This window comes from Arctopsyche grandis, chromosome 10 (genome assembly GCF_051622035.1).
Source record: "Arctopsyche grandis isolate Sample6627 chromosome 10, ASM5162203v2, whole genome shotgun sequence".
NCBI lineage: Eukaryota > Metazoa > Arthropoda > Insecta > Trichoptera > Hydropsychidae > Arctopsyche > Arctopsyche grandis.
In genome coordinates, this window is record NC_135364.1 from 4,559,831 (window position 1) to 4,576,875 (window position 17,045).

General features: G+C 33.0%; 1 protein-coding gene across 4 annotated transcripts in view; it reads left to right on the top strand.

Annotated features, from left to right (window-relative positions):
• kn (EBF transcription factor knot) overlaps window positions 1-17,045 on the top strand; it is a 101,095-nt gene that overhangs the window by 8,694 nt on the left and 75,356 nt on the right. For all 4 annotated transcript variants that reach the window (XM_077439771.1, XM_077439773.1, XM_077439774.1 and 1 more), the window contains exons 3-5: window positions 5,296-5,449; window positions 5,729-5,792; window positions 11,924-11,979. In XM_077439771.1, the coding sequence (XP_077295897.1) occupies window positions 5,296-5,449; window positions 5,729-5,792; window positions 11,924-11,979 (274 nt within the window). The remainder of the gene's footprint in view (window positions 1-5,295; window positions 5,450-5,728; window positions 5,793-11,923; window positions 11,980-17,045) is intronic.

Sequence of the window (17,045 nt, forward strand, 5' to 3'; positions counted from 1 at the left end):
TTCAAGATCACCTTTGTACAAATATATAACTTTTATTTTGATTTTTTACACTTATTTTAATGCTAGTGTATACAGTGTAATAGAAAAAAAGCTCAACTTATAATATTTACAATATTTATAAATGTCCATAGTAAATTTTGTACATGCGTATATATTAAGATCGACCATCTAAATTAAAATATGTTTAGGTAATTTGTGTTTATAGTTGAAGGGCATAGACAACTTTCTGAAATCACAGGGACTCTTAGCAATTATGGTTGTTAGTGATTCTGTCATATAATCTCCTGGTCACTTTGTGAGTAATAGCTATTAATAACGAAATGCTATTTTAGGACTGTAGTCTTTTCAGATTAGTATACATAAATGGGTGTGTCTTATAAATGAATTGGATGCGGTGCATCCGCTCTAAAATTGCCAGACAAATTTTATTTTTATTTTATTTTTATTTTACATATATACCAGGAAGGCCTTACAGGTAAATCCCAATGCGCCTTCCTGGCCAATTACAAATACAAATGCAGCATTTTAATTATAAGTCGTTGAATTGCGAGACACTGAAAAAACTCGCAAATTAACGAGACATCTATGAATTGTACATAAATTTTGATTGTACATCAATCAAATTTCAAATAGTGGTGACATAGTAGGTAGGAAGGATTTTTAGCCAATTTTTTTTCCGGGAACCGTTTCAACAATGAAATCAGAGAAATTTGGCAAACTCTGATAGGAAACGATCAACCTGGAGTCACAAACTCAGGTCTGACCAACAGCATACTCTGAAAAATTCATTTTCATTCAGGGATTGAACCCGGCATCTTCTTGACGGTAAGCAGAAGCTTAACGTCCGAGCTATGCTGCTGGCTAATTGAACGACAGATTAACGGACGGCTGCTTTAAATGCAATTCTCGTCTTCTCGAATGATAGATTGCACATCAGATGACGGGTAACCTTTCGATGTGCACAGATGCAATTATTAAAATGGTAATTATTAAAATTGAGTTGGATCTTTCTGGCGAGTTTAATAAGGCAAGATTCGGAACGAGAATAACGTTTAAATTTGCCGTTCTGTTAATCTGTCGTTCGTTTGTTTGGCGATTTTAGAGCGGATGCACCAAACCCAAATGATTTTTATATAGCTTTTATGAAACATAAATGTCCCGATCACAATCATTACAAGATCTACAGTCAATCCATTAGCAAAGAGATTTGATTTAAACAGTTTTTCAACGGGGATAACATTTGAGTGTGACAACAGTCTTTAAAATTTAAATTTGTGTTTAAGGATATTAAAATGTTACACATTTATTTCGTAGTTATTTTGCAATGATATTTTAATATAATTTGATAGAATTAAGACTCAAGAATACACTGAATGTTCAGTGGATAGTAGTATCCTCTGACAAAAAATCTGTTGTATAGATATAACAGACAAAAGTTTTCTTTTTTATCAAAATTTGAGTTGTAATATTATCGTTGCAAATTATAAACATATATATGTAATGTAATATGGTCGACAGATTTGTGATAGAAAGTGTACGATAGCAAGAAAGAATAGCATTATTTAATCTACCAAATATGATTTTTAATGATCTTGTTCTTGTTCAACAGGGAAGTCGGAAAAGTTTAATTTCATCGATTAGATGAATATGTTCTTGACTACATATTTGAGGATTCATCAGTAGATTGGGTTATTTTTAATAACAAAAATTTCGTGTATTTGTTTGTGGTACACAGTGTAGTTGTGCCGTGTCGTGTAATTGACGCGGTCAGAGGTGGCGCACGACCGGTCGTCGAACGCTTGCCCGCCCCACAATAATCGAAATCGAAATAACACAGAATAATCAGGAGAGCGAGCCTAATAAATTCGCTTCGACAATCATTTCGTTGTTGTCTGATCCAAGTACAGTCGACCAAATTGAGATCGAGCGATTTCAAAACTACGTACATATTGTTTTGCATGTAAACTTTGTCACTTTAAATAACGATAATTATATTAATGTAATTGAAGCTTTTGATTCACTATAGTATATCATTGTAAAATAAACTCGATTCAAAATTCTAAGTTATCCGATTGATTATTGTCAAATATCAGTTATCTTTATAACCGTTTATGTGTTAATATCTATAATTATGACAATATATAAAAAAAACTAATTGAGAAATCACCAATTCTCTCCGTAAACTTTGATCATGAGTTTGGCAAAGTGCTCAATCTGCCATAGCGAGAGGGGGGCAAAAAGGGAACAAACGATCAGAACAGTGTGGACAAATACGACAGTGTGGACGATAGACGTCACCGCGAATGAAGATGCAGTATTTTCAAACGTGTCTATTACGATTATTTTTCACCATCGTAATGGTGGACATCATTTCCACTTATATAGATGACCAAACCGAGCAAAATGGCAAAGTTTGAAAACGATCGGATAAGAACCAAAACTTCGTCACACCACAAAATCGATTCCGAACTAAGAAGAGGTTAGTAAAAGTTAGACAATACTAAAATATACAGAGATTTTTTGGATAAGGGTTTCTTGCAAAAAGATATTGAATTTACTAAAAATTAGTATTATATATCTTATAGGTTTAAATATAGCTTATATATATTTTTACTTTATCTACATATGCTTTCATGTCGATACACACCCGATCATCAATTATTGAAAGCAGCTATGTATATGACAATGAAACTGTGATTTGGCATCACATTGTTCTTATTTCATTAACTTGAAATTAAATTTGAATCATTTTTATATTCTTTATTTAACACTTCACTTGTCTTGTATAACGTATTTAAAGTTATGAAATGGCTATTCAATTTGATTGCATTTCCACAAGTGTGTAAAATATAAAATTAATGTCCACATTATATTCAAAAGCTGTTCTCACGTCTGAACATTCGATTGAACAACCTATGTACATAATTACTCATTTTCTACATGTAAAATTTCACTTCTCATTCTGCACACCTGTAGCTACAATTGCTTATATATGTATAATATCATAACAATTTTGCTGAAAATAAATTACTCCCTATTACGACGTCCGTATATTCTAACGTCGATAATGAAATCTCTTTCTGCGCGGTTCTTTGTGTAAGATGCTGACAAGTATAATTGGGTATTATACGTTAAAAACGAGAGCAAATTAATCACATTAAACGTTCTCGAAATCCATATATCGTGAAAGTTTCACGAAGCACCCATTTCATTATAGCGTGTTTAACAATGGCATTAAATTAATTTCACAAAAGCAGTTCTGTTGTCTGCGGTGTAGAGAGAGGTCACCTGACCTCCTCCACCCCAATTCGCAATTTGGCCTGCGGGATTCTACCCTACGACCTCCCATACACACCCTACACTACACTCGGACGAATTAGTCGAGCGCAAACTATTGCAGATACAACCGACAATAATAATATCGTCGATGCATAATTTATGCCCCCGGTTCGGACCGTGTTGTGTCGGCATTTGTTCGAATTGCCGACCACTGGCCAACATATAGGTACATAAATATGTATGTATTCATACCTACATACTATATATATATATATATATATATATATATATATATATATATACATATATTATTCTGTATATCTATCTAGTCAACTTGCGCGCGCTGAATTGCCCAATTTACCATATGACAATTATCTATCGACGTTCCGGCCGCAGATATTATAAATTGGCGGATCGGATACAGTCAACCGTCGCGGTTGTGTATAATCGTATTACATATATTGTATAGATTTAGTTTTAAATGATTTTCTGGAAATTTTCAGTTTTTTCGCCTTCTTTGCCCTAAGTTTTTGGAGCCGCTTTCAATTGGGTTCATTGGATACATTTTAATACTGGCAATTTATTACTATAACAGATTAGTAGGGAAGGTTCAGTTTGCTTAAATTACTAGGAATGTCAAATGTTAAACTATTAAATCTCGGGAGCAGAAATAGTGATCAGTGAATCAATCTATTGAATTTGCAATTGCATTTCAAAATATGTATCTACCGATATCGATCGATATTCAGACGATATCTGAAAGTATTCATTCATATGTATGTACATGCATACTTGGGTATTTTTTCTTCATTATAAAACATTATAAAACATATAATACATAATAATAAAATATAATTTGGAAAATTGAATAGTTAATAAAGATGAGCATAATTGTTAATAAAAATATAAGTCATTTTTCAAACATTCTTAAGCCGAAATTTAGCAGATAAATTGAGGTAGAAGAAACATCGATAACTTTGATATGTAATAAACGTTTGATTATGTCTATTCAGTCTGTCTGGCTGTACGTTAAGTTTTGATCCTTAGCTATGAGTATCAGGATAAAATTAAATTTAAATATTTTTGCGTAGGTACATACGTAGGTATATGAATAACTTTGAAATTTGAGTGACAAATCTATTGTAAAACATACAAATAACATGCCTTTCATAAATATCTTTGTATTATTTCTATGGTAGAGTTAACAGGATTAGTGCGGTTAATTTCGTTGACAGTTACCTTTTGAGCAAATACCCCCCGCTGATTTAAGATGAATTGCTATGCAAATAGTAGGTAGTCACCTAGTCACACACTTTTTATATCATTTCTTAGTATAAAGATTTAATCTATTAAATATTTCAAATTAAAATTATTGAAAGGTAAGTTCCAATCGAAGAATCTACTCATATTTAATCTACTAATATTTAAATCAATAAATTTTATAACCCATATGACAATGAGGAGTCTTTGCGAGCAATAAATAAACGTCACTCATATGTCACTCGAAGGCACGCATTTTCATTATAAAGGATTTAAGCTTTAAGGATGACATAATTCCCATACCCGAACTGTTTCCGTTTGTCAGGAGTCGTTTGTCAAACAATATTGCAAAAAAAAAAATAAACAATAAACATGCGGTTAGTTCAACGACGATCATCACTCACTTTGTTCCGTCGAATGTCTGTTGACAAGTTGTAAATTTTTGCATGAGTTTTTCGGGAATCCTCCCATCCCATTCAAAAGCGTGAGAATGCACATTATCACACATAAGTATGCTCATTGTGTTTCAAACAGCATGAGCAATTCTTTCGAAAAATTGTCGAGGAATTTTAATATTCCAAAAAATGATAAAGCCATGACGAGGTGTGAAGGGTAACAGAGTAAACACGACCCCGTTAAAATATTCATTACGCGCCATCACGTCATGTGCTAAATTCATAAAATACTCTACTTCCATAATTAATTTTCTTTTAATGTATTTACTATTTAATAATATTACCTTTAATTAAATTGCAGTATCGGCGTCGGCAGAGCACACTTTGAAAAACAACCACCTAGTAATTTGCGAAAAAGTAACTTTTTCCACTTCGTCGTCGCTTTGTACGACAGAGCTGGACAACCCATCGAAATCGAAAGAACAGCCTTCATAGGATTCATCGAAAAAGATCAGGTAAATATAACACACACACACACAAATAAAGACATCAAAATGTATACGTTTGAAGGATCCATTTGCGTACTTATTAATTATGCTGTCATGTTATTTAACCATGGTTAACTAACGACTGTACGGGCAAGTCTTTCGTATGTCACAAGGGTATAGCGTGCATGTGACAAAATGTCGTAAGTTATTTATTTAGCCCTAGAAAAAATATGCGTATAATAAAAATAAAATCAGATTGTATAGCATAACATAATATGAAAGCATTAATTTAATATTTTTTTGCAGGAAACCGAAGGACAAAAGACAAATAACGGAATACAGTACAGGCTGCAGCTCTTGTACGCGAACGGTGCGTATTCCATATATATTTTACTCACTAAATCCTCTTTTTTTATACTATTACATATAAAGATCATTGATTCTCGATGACAGGTTGTCGTTGCACTATTAGCTTTGATTGAAGTGTCGCGGTTGGATGTAGTAGAAGTATGCACCTGGTCGCTGCTTAACAGGAATAGATAACCTGCTGGATCAGGTGGAAGCTTGAGAAATGCCAGTGACTCATCTGGGATACACCTGTTGCCTCTTGGCATAGTCCGTCGATCCAGTTTTTATCCGTAAATGTACATATGTATGTACCTGTGCAAAAGTTATAACGTTCCCACTGCCTGTCACAGAAAAGCTAGTCAATTTAATGATACTTTACTTATTGTGATTTATTTTTATGATTTTATAAACGCACTTACATACATAGATACGTTAATATGTAGGAATTAGACTATAAAAAAGCCTTGAATTCTGCAGCATTATTACGGTTTTTGTAAGGGATTGTAGCCTGAATATTTTTTCAAAGAAAAATGCCGGTCAATCAACATAGTAACTTCCTACTGTTATAAGCATCTAAAGCATTTGAACTTCATACACGTATAATTGAAATTTATACTTAAATTTAACCGATATATGTATGTATGTAGGTACATATACATATGTACATATTTATCAAAAATGATCATTCAAATTTTCAACGTCTTATCTCCAATCTTAACCTTAACATTGTTGTTTGATTTCATTGAATCAATTGAATACTATTCAATCACCCCGTTCCTAGAGTAACACCTAGACATTTTTTCACATCAAACTACATGTACGTATCTCAAGCCACCCAAGAACGATTTTTACTCTTGAATCCATTCTCAGAGCAAGAAGTCGCGTGTCCTTATATGACGCAACCCGCCAAGTGTTTAAGGAAACAATTAAACTTGCATTTGACGACCACTTTTTGCCATCCAACAGAAGCAAACACACCTGCGAGACACCATCCCAAGTATGTCCCGACATTCTACACATAACGACGAACCACATTCTATTTCACTACATACTTATAATACAATCGAGAGGCGTGCAGGAATGCGCATCCCGACGCGAAATTCGGGATTTTCACCGAGAGATTTCGCCTCTGTACCCACTACAGACTGTAGAACAAACTTCGGGGCTTTCTCCGACGAAACATTAAATGTGCGGTCAACATTTAAGGTCCGCAGCTTTGGTTCGGGAGTTCCCCGGGGACCCCACAGGCCGTGTGTAACCGCATCATCGGGCATTACTTGCGAGCAATTTAGTTTTCACAATGCCTACTAATCCCATACATTCTGGCCTGTCTGTGTATACATATGTTATTGTAAATGTACATTAACCCGTCCAGAATAAACACAGTTCGGTAAATGTGCATACAACCCTCAAAAAAGAAGTCGCAGCTCACATCAATGCAGATTATATTCTGTCAAGTGGTTTTAATTTTTCATGATTTTATCATTGATGTAGCAAAACTTATAACAAACGATTTAACAGTTGTTCTGCAAGATTTTTTTAAATGAAACTCATAACATCTGAAATATTTCTTAAAGTGTGATTTATGACAATGTTATATTTTATATTTTATTTTTACATATATACCAGGAAGGCCTTACAGGAAAATCCCAATGCGCCTTCCTGGCCAATTACAAATACAAATGCAGCATTTTTTATTATAAGTCGTTGAATTGCGAGACACTGAAAAAACTCGCAAATTAACGAGACATCTATGAATTGTACATAAATTTTTATTGTACATCCATCAAATTTCAAATAGTGGTGACATAGTAGGTAGGAAGGATTTTTAGCCAATTTTTTTCCGGGAACCGTTTCAACAATGAAATCAGAGAAAATTGGCAAACTCTGATAGGAAACGATCAACCTGGAGTCACAAATCCAGGTCTGACCAACAGCATACTCTGAAAAATTCATTTTCATTCAGGAATAGAACCCGGCACCTTCTTGACGGTAAGCAGAAGCTTAACGTCCGAGCTATGCTGCTGGCTTATGTGGAAAACAATATAGTTCATATGAATATCACCACATCTTCGATTATTCGCAGCTTAAAAATCATCTATAAATGTGTTATTGTCTCATAGTATTTATGTTTATTCATTATGTATGGGTATAAAACAGTCTAAAGACGTTACATCCCATGATCTTGACTAATTAACTTCACTGTTATTTGAAATATCATTGAACTTTAAGCGAGATAAAAGAATTGTTTGATGTCTTGTATGAGATGTGAGGCCGTATTTTTAAAATTAGTGCTGATTTATATCCATTTTTCTTAACTTTAAAAATGTCATAAAATTATTAATAAATTGTAATAAACGTATTGACGATGATTTAGACTGTCTGTAAATGAAGCCATGGTGATCACATATAGTCATAAATCAAACTGTCAAATGCTAGGAGGATTTTCACTTAAGCATATTTGTTTGGTATATCCCATTATGTATTCATTTAAATCACGTCGCTTTACTTATTAAGTGGATATATAAATAAAATGTAATTTATTTACATTTTTTTCGATTCGATATGTTGCACGTGCGTCGTATCGGTTGACCGAGGAATAAATCAAAGCCTGCGGGCTTATATGCCGTAGGATGTGTAGGGCAAGCCCTTAAACCCCAGTGTGGGCTACGGCTGCGAACTTACGATTATAAATAAATTAAGCCAACGTCCGGTGTGACCATAAACGGTCCAGGTCCAGACCGCTACGGATTAACCTCAGGAGTGTGGTGGCCGTTTAACGGGACGATCGTTATAACTATAACGAGATGGTTATCTGTAGATCCGATCGATCGAGGATGAAAAAGGCGAGATCGATCGCGAAAATCGATAGTGCCAATTAAATGGCGGCGACTTCAATGCGCCAATTGAATACTTCGAAGTTGACGTGATTACTGGATTCTGGGACACGTTTTATATATGTACATACACATGCACCTACATATGTATGCACAAGAGTGATTTTTGTTAAAGTAGGACAATTGTTGATTGATTCTTACATTTATTTACATTATATAAAGAGTGTTAAATAAATAAAATACAAGTACAATCTGAAGGTCGTTACGTTCATATTGAATGTACGAGGATACATTTGTTCACAAACCTAATAACATTATTAGGTAATTATTTAGATTGAATCACAAATATAGTTATACATGATATAACTTTTGATCCATTTCATTTTTGAACTAAAATATTCTACCTCTACTCATTTATCATTATCATTATGTTCTAAAATAGCACACACTTTTAAAAATAAATAAAAAAGCGAAAAACGTGAACTTTAGATTTCATGTATGCACCTAGTGGAATACATTTGTCGTTAAATAAAAAATTTCATTGATTTTAAACATTTTCTTGTGCCTCGAACCAATCGATTTATCTCGACAATAATTTTGAAAAAGTAGGCTTTTTTTTCATACATCATTTTTCGGGAGTAGTTTCGACTTTTTTACTTTAAAAAAACTTAATTAACGTGTAGTATTCCCTATTGATGTTTATTTGATTCGATTATAATAATTTTTGACTGATAAATGGAAATTCATAGTCACCGTTGTACTCGAAAGTCTTCATACAAAGCGCATCAGTTTTGCGGATGGTTGTTTGTATGGGGTAAGCGAAATTTTCAAAAAATCGTCATTTTATCGTCAGTACCAAACGAGAAAAAATGGATTATTGTCAAATACCCAAAACACTTAGAATATTTTTCAGAATTTTTATATTATACCAATAAAGTATATTTATAGAAAAAATATATGAAATTAATATTTGTCATAAATTTGCTATTATTTGTTAGCATCAATTGTATAGGTATATGTAGGTACATGTGTATTATGAAGAAATACAATTTTAATTAAAAATTACAGAGACTTAGTTCACTGTTTTAAAAGCGTATTCTTTGCGTCACAGAGGATATATGTATGCATGTGTGTATATGAATTTTTAACGAAGATCAAAGCATCGTGTCGCGTAGTCGCCATGTTTCACTGTATAACTCACGCCAAATTGTATTATCCACTTTCTTCAGCGCCATAAACGTGTGAGTCAAACTTTTACACGGCGCTTTAAGGAAATAACGTTTAAATTTGATGTATAAAAATAAAATACACACCACCCCTCCTAATCCTGTAGATACTACGCGGTGTAACATCGTAGCAGGTTGAGTGTGACTACGCCGCAGTTTTCCACTACCTTACTTAGGTACATATAACAATCATGCTTGTCAATTTTAAATCAATTATATATATAAACAATTTCTAACAACTTAAACTAGAGGGAATTTTTTTTGTAAGCAATGGGCTTGATATTATATATACACTTGAATACGAGTTAATAAATCTGTGTGCATATTTTCATATCGTTTTATTTTAATATGTGCTATTATTTTAATTCATAAAATGTAATTTTCGAGTTGTGAAGCTTTTGTGTTTATCTTTTGACTCAATTCGAGTCAACTTAAAAGCATTTTGCTTGTCTTGAAAGCAGCGTGTAATGTGCACATAAAAGATACAGAGTGTTTGAAATTACGTCAAAAATTCAAAGTCTACACAGTTTGCATTTTAAATAATTAAAATCGTATCTCATTATGGCCTTTTTAAAATTGTATTTATCATGTTTTAAAATATCATTATTTTTAATCGCATAAAAATCGATCGATGAAATATTCCGTCTATGTTTGATGATGAGCTTTCCATTGTGGATTAACATTCAAAACGAATTCAAAATTATAACGATGCATAGAATTAGCATATTTTTATTCACCCCCTGTATGTCTCGCATACTTACCTCTACTTATATAAGGTATATTTTCATTGCCCAACGACATGCAGTGTTATTCTACATCACGTGCACCGAGGAACGTTACAGGTACACTTCATATAAACGCTTTAAGCACACTTCACGTCTATATAATAACTATAAAAAGCAGCTTGTACCAACTGTTTTAAAATTTTAACAACTACTGTAAAATTTCCGCTCAATAAGAAGTCACCCAATGGATGACGATTCGACAGTGAAACATATTGAATGATTAATTAATTGATTAATAAGAAAATGGATAGTTCAATTTCGATCTGACTCGGTCTATTTACATACATATGTAGGTATTACATTATTATAAAAATTGTTTTTTGAATCATTTATTTTTGAAGTATATTTCGGACTACGAATAGAGGTTTAGCCCACCAGTTTTAGGAATGGGTTTTATGCTGCAGGGGTAGGTAAATAGTAGTACCGGCACTGTGTATTCCTTGAGACGAGCCCTTTGGGAGTTTTTTGCGCTCTTCTTATCGACTATGTAAATACACTTTTGTGCCATTATGTAATTTAGCATTTATGCCTCTCGGCACAACTTCATATCAAATAGTATGTATGTCGCTCAATCAATCGCTTATCGAAATTTGTTGAATGTAAAATTCATATTATATTCGAATCCTAAAGCGTGCCGGGGGGCTTGAAAGTTTCTCGTGATTGTTGGAAAACAGATTTGAGAAAGGTCAACTTATTGTTTACTTACTAAGTTTGCAAATGAAAAATTTGCATCATTTGAAATTGATTCAATACTGTTATTTAGTATACATGCTATTATTTAAATTGACTTTTTTTATACACTTTATAAGTGTATTTTTTAAAGCTAATTCTATTACTGATATGTTGGCGAATCAAATACATTCATACAATATGTACATATATACATTACAAATAGGAATGGTATCAATAATATTGCTGATTTTAATGCTATCAATTAATAATTTTGATTTAATTTAATAATGAGTTGCAGAGTGCAATCTCGCATTTTGCACAACCTGTGGCATAACCAACACAATACACCCGACCAAAATAAATGCGACGTCGTGTAATTTTAACCTGTTAACAAATTGCTGAACCATCTCGCGGATGGCGAGAGAGCGAACTGTGGTAAATGAGATAAATGGGCACGAGCCACCAACCGGTACCTCATACGCGTCTGGGGATGAGAACAACAAAAGTAGAGTTTGTACTCGTCTTACTCGGCAAACAATGCCAAAACATCACACACAAAACACTCAACATCTCCAATGTCTTGAAATTTATATGTATGCATATTAAAAATGATCTATTTTCGTTTGATTGCAGGTGTGCGACAGGAGCAAGACATCTTCGTCAGGTTGATCGACTCCGTGACAAAGCAGGCAAGTTTTAATTACAAATAACACTTCAATGTTATTTATATACATTTCAGTGTACTCTCACGGATAGATAAAACCGCTTTAATTTAAATTCGTATGCGAAATTTGAACGAGACGATAAAATGCGAGACGCCATAGCGCGCGCGCCCCCTTAAATCCGAGATAAGAGACAATTTGTGTTTTAGACGAGTGCGATTAATATTTAATTTTTTAATTAGGACACCCCTCGATTAGAAAACAGAGGAAAAGGGGGGGGGGGGTGCAATTGTAGTTGCATCTATTTTATACGAGAAAAAATTGGGGGAGATTTTCGTGGGCAAACAATTTCTTCCGATACGTTTTGTTTGGCAATTGAGGGCGTTCGTATGTATGTATGCACGGGAAAGTTAAGCTCATTGCAAACGAATCTTTGACGATTTTGACAACGCCCCTTGTTGCTGTTGCGAAAAATGAGACCGGTCATATTGCGGGGCATTGAGCCGTAATGATGTCGGGGTGACCAAAATTTTATATATTTTATACGGTATCGAATTTATATAGACATAGTACGATATCCCATAGTACGATACGTCTTGCAAAATTTTAGAGCTATTTAGGTCAATACTGCAAACTTACTGCTCGTATTTAAGGCAATTTATTTATATTTTTAGAAAGAACCATTCGTACTCTTTGAAACAATATATAAATATTATTAGTATGTAAGAGAAAATATCAGTTGTATGATTATTTTAATGCGACATATTGACTTGCTTTCATGCTGTGGAAATGGCTTACATATGTATTTAATTCATTGACGTACCGTTAGAGTAAAACAAAAACGAAATTAATCAAAGAAAATTACAAAAATATCAACTTTTTCACAAATATTAAAAAATATTTTTTTTACTTAATTTAAATCCAAAAATGATGAAGATCGGAGCTCATGGTCACCATGAGAATATGATCGAAGCATTCGCGCGAATGACAAATGTCCACGTGTCGGTCACGTGCGTGACACGCGACCACCAACCGCCAATCGCGAAGCCACTGATTGTGTTGTTATTTCCTGCATACAACATGTAAAAAGATAACAAGTGAGGGGTGCAAAAACAGCCCCGTGCCTCCCAGCATATTTGATTAGTTTCCTATACCTATATAAACATAATGCCATAACATAATCATATATAAATTAGACTTTTCCCAAATTACTCGCATGTCCGTATATTATGGCCGTGTATTATCGTTGATATTTCGCATGTCGCGGGTTGAATTTGTCTCTTCCTTTTTTTATTATTTTTTTTAAAGGTCACCCCCCGTAAAGACCTAGTCGTGTAACCGTCGAGGAAACTTAAGCGGACGAATAAGAACGAGAAAGGCTTTGAGTTAATTATTTGGTAGCCATAAATCCCTGTTAATTGGGTATAGCAGAGTCGCGGTTCACGAGACGCTTATGGCCTGTTCACTCGTCTTAGCCATTGGCGTACCGCACTGAATGGAACAATTTATTTAATTAAATTGTGATTTTCACTCATATATTTAAAAATCACTTTAATAAATGTTTTAATACAAAGTAATGTGAATAAAATAATGTGTATGTTGTATATACAATGATTTTATATCAACTTTAGAACCACATTCGTAGATATACATATGTACATATGTAATTTCTCAAATATCATTTCAAAAACTTTGCTTTGAGATTAAATATGCTATTTTTTTATTATTATTCGTATTCGTATTATTAGCCAAATATCTGTTATTAATCTCCTAGCGTTTATCTAAAACACTCCAACACTCCAGAAACATTTCTTATAAAAAAATCTGAGAATCCTTATTTTGAAATAAACGGTTTACCAAATGGATAAGTAATTTTGAAGCAAAGAATGGGTTTTTGTATTTCTTTTTTTTTTATTTTTCTTAATGTATTTTATTTTATTTCGTCTATTTTTTATTTATTATGATTCTTGACTTTATATTATTTATTTTTGTTATTAACCCCATTGGGTCCATCGGCTATGCCAACTCTTCCAAGTGTTCTATGTAGTAATAAAATCATAATCATAAATAAAATCCAAATAAATAATTTTATATTAATTTCCCGATTAGGAAAATACATTGTTAAAAATATTCAATATATTAGATGTCATTGTTTAAATTTTATATCTATTACCAATTAATTATCATAAAAACTTAAGTAAACTAATTAATTTTCTTGATTATTTAAATAAGGATTAAAATGTAAATTAAGCGTAAAAATGGTCAATAGTTTTGTCTTTATCAGTTTTGGTAAAATCTAAATGATGGCTTTCTTTGGTTTAAATGTCTAATTGAAAAAAAAACATTTTGGTTTTTGCCAAAGTAACATTACGAGAAGACTGCTAGGTATAAATACATATTTAGTTTCGGAAATTTTATATAAAACTGACCTTAATTTGCAAGAGTTACTTGTGACATGTTTTTTTTAATTTAATTTTAAGCATTAAATACAAAATTCATTGAAGCATTTAAGCTCTCCATAAATCTACAACCCGATACGAAATATAAACTTGCACGAGTATTATAAATAAATATATATGTATATGTACGTGTTTCGAGGCGCATATGGGTTCGGCGCAAAAGAGTACGTCATGGAGAAGAGGCTTCTTGTTAAACGTAACTACGGCTAAGGGTTACACCGTACACGTAAATTTCCTTTTACTGCGCTCACTGTGACTCTTCTTTCATGGAAGCAATAACGATGAATATACGCAGAGGACTACCAACCCCCATCTCCATCTTCGCCTCACCCCATCCTTCCCAAACCCCACCGCCATCGCGTTAAAACTACCCCATTATGTATCCTCGCGAGAATGTATGAAATATCTATTGCTCATGACCTCGCGCGAATACATCGTATCGGCTAACCCTCAAACCGAACACTGTGCGATGATGTAATTTAAATAAATATTTTGGCAAAAGCAGACGGCGTAATTGAATCGCGTCACACATTATCAAAACACGCGGAAATTATGTGAATTCAGGGGGTGGGAGTATGGAGTATCATAAAACCTTCATAAATCTCTGCGCGGCAGAGCTGCGAGCTTACGGTTTCCGTAATATTTGTTGCGTTTAACATAAATTCGCTTCAGCCATATACATAGATATATTATATGGGAGTAAAGGATGGGGTTTTAGTGTGAAATTACTCCTAGCGAGCGCTAAAACTCATAACAAACTGTTACCGTTACGTGTGCGTAAACTCTCGCCGCTTATTATGATCGCTATGAACTGTTAAGCTTTCAACTGTTGAAATGAAATGAGCTAATAATTGTCGATGCAATTGTGCATTAAAATTTTAAAATGCTTTGCTATTTGTTTAATAATAATATAAAATCAAACTAATCAGTAGATATGTTGATTTAAATCGAAAGCTTTATGTGTATGAGGCATAAGGCTAATTTGAATTCTTTAGAATCGTTATTGTTGAATCAGTTTATACATACATGGTTATAAAAATGAAGTATAAATTCAAATACAATATTAAAATCGACATGCGATAATAGTACCGAGCTAATTAAGATAACATTTATAAACGTGGTAAAGTAAAAAATTAGCGAAATTATTACGGATAAAAAATGTGTAAAAACAAGTATATTTTTGACTTTAAAATTCGCTAGTTAATTGATTATAAATATTTAAAAGCCATAAAAATCACAATCTATAGTAAAAACATCCAACTATTGATTCCAATACTCACTTTTGGCACAGCAATACTAGATTTTGAGTTTTTTTAAAGCCAAAAAAAATAATTGTCATATTCTAATTTAGTGGGAAAAACTCAGTAAAGATTGATTAGTCTCCACCCGTTAAGTAAAAACCGATTTTTTTTGTCGTTCATTTATAAAAAATCGGTAGCTTAAGTTATGCAAAGTTTAAATTGATTATTTTTTAAATTTTGAAATCAAAATTATGTATATAAGTACAATAAAGTCAACATATCCCTTTAAGGAAATTTATGAATCAAATACAAATGACTTTCGACAGTTTAAAAGTGCATGCTTTTGCATCATTTTGTTAATTTTGGCATTTTTTGTCCTAAAACTTCAAGTCAATTATGCTAAAAGTCAATACTGCATTGCATCGATAAACTATTGATGAACAAATTTACCCAATGGCATAAAAATGCAAACACATTTCGACAATTTAAAAGTTAATCCTTTTGCATCATTTACATAGTTAACTTTAGCCTATTTTGCCCTAAAACTTCAAGTCAATTATGCTAAAAGTTAAGACTGCATTGCAACGATAAATTGTTGATGAAGAAATTGACCCGTTGCATAAGAAGGTTAAATCATTACATACACACGCCTTTTTTTATAAACAAAATTTAAACAATGAAAATCCACATACATAAAGTACATTATATACGTTTTATGTACAGTATTTTTTTTTAAATTTAAATATACCTATTAAAAAATGTTACAACATCCTTACATAAAAACCATTCGCCATAATGATAGCGAACTTTAACAAATTTTATCACTTCGCATATCATATTATGTGAAGCTGGATGCACTCGATAATTTACTTTTATTTGAGCAACAAAGGCGAATATTGCAAAACCGATTGTGAACAGTGTTTGGAGAACAACGACACGGCAATATGGCGGACATAATGGCGGGCATGCACACGAGCGTGATGTAGCATAACGACCGCGAACTCGGCTCGCTATCATCAGCAAACTAATCAGCTAATGATGACATCGACGATACATGCACTTTTCGAAATGATTCGCGATAAATTATCTGCCATTAAATGAAGTGCAAGGGACACGTGTAAGTTCGCACGTGAGCGCGATGCGATGCCTACTCTGTATATCTATGTACATTCATAATAGGTTTATATATACGTACATACATACACCATGACTTAATCCACGTGATTACTTACCGAATTTTGAATGTGTTTACGTTTATGTTAATTATACACGCAATCTTATTGTATTCGTAATTATAAATTACGACATCTTTTGGGCGCTTTGTATGGGAGCTTCAATCCCAAGCACCCTTTCAAAACCCATCTAGATATTTAGTAAGATATGTATAGTCTTC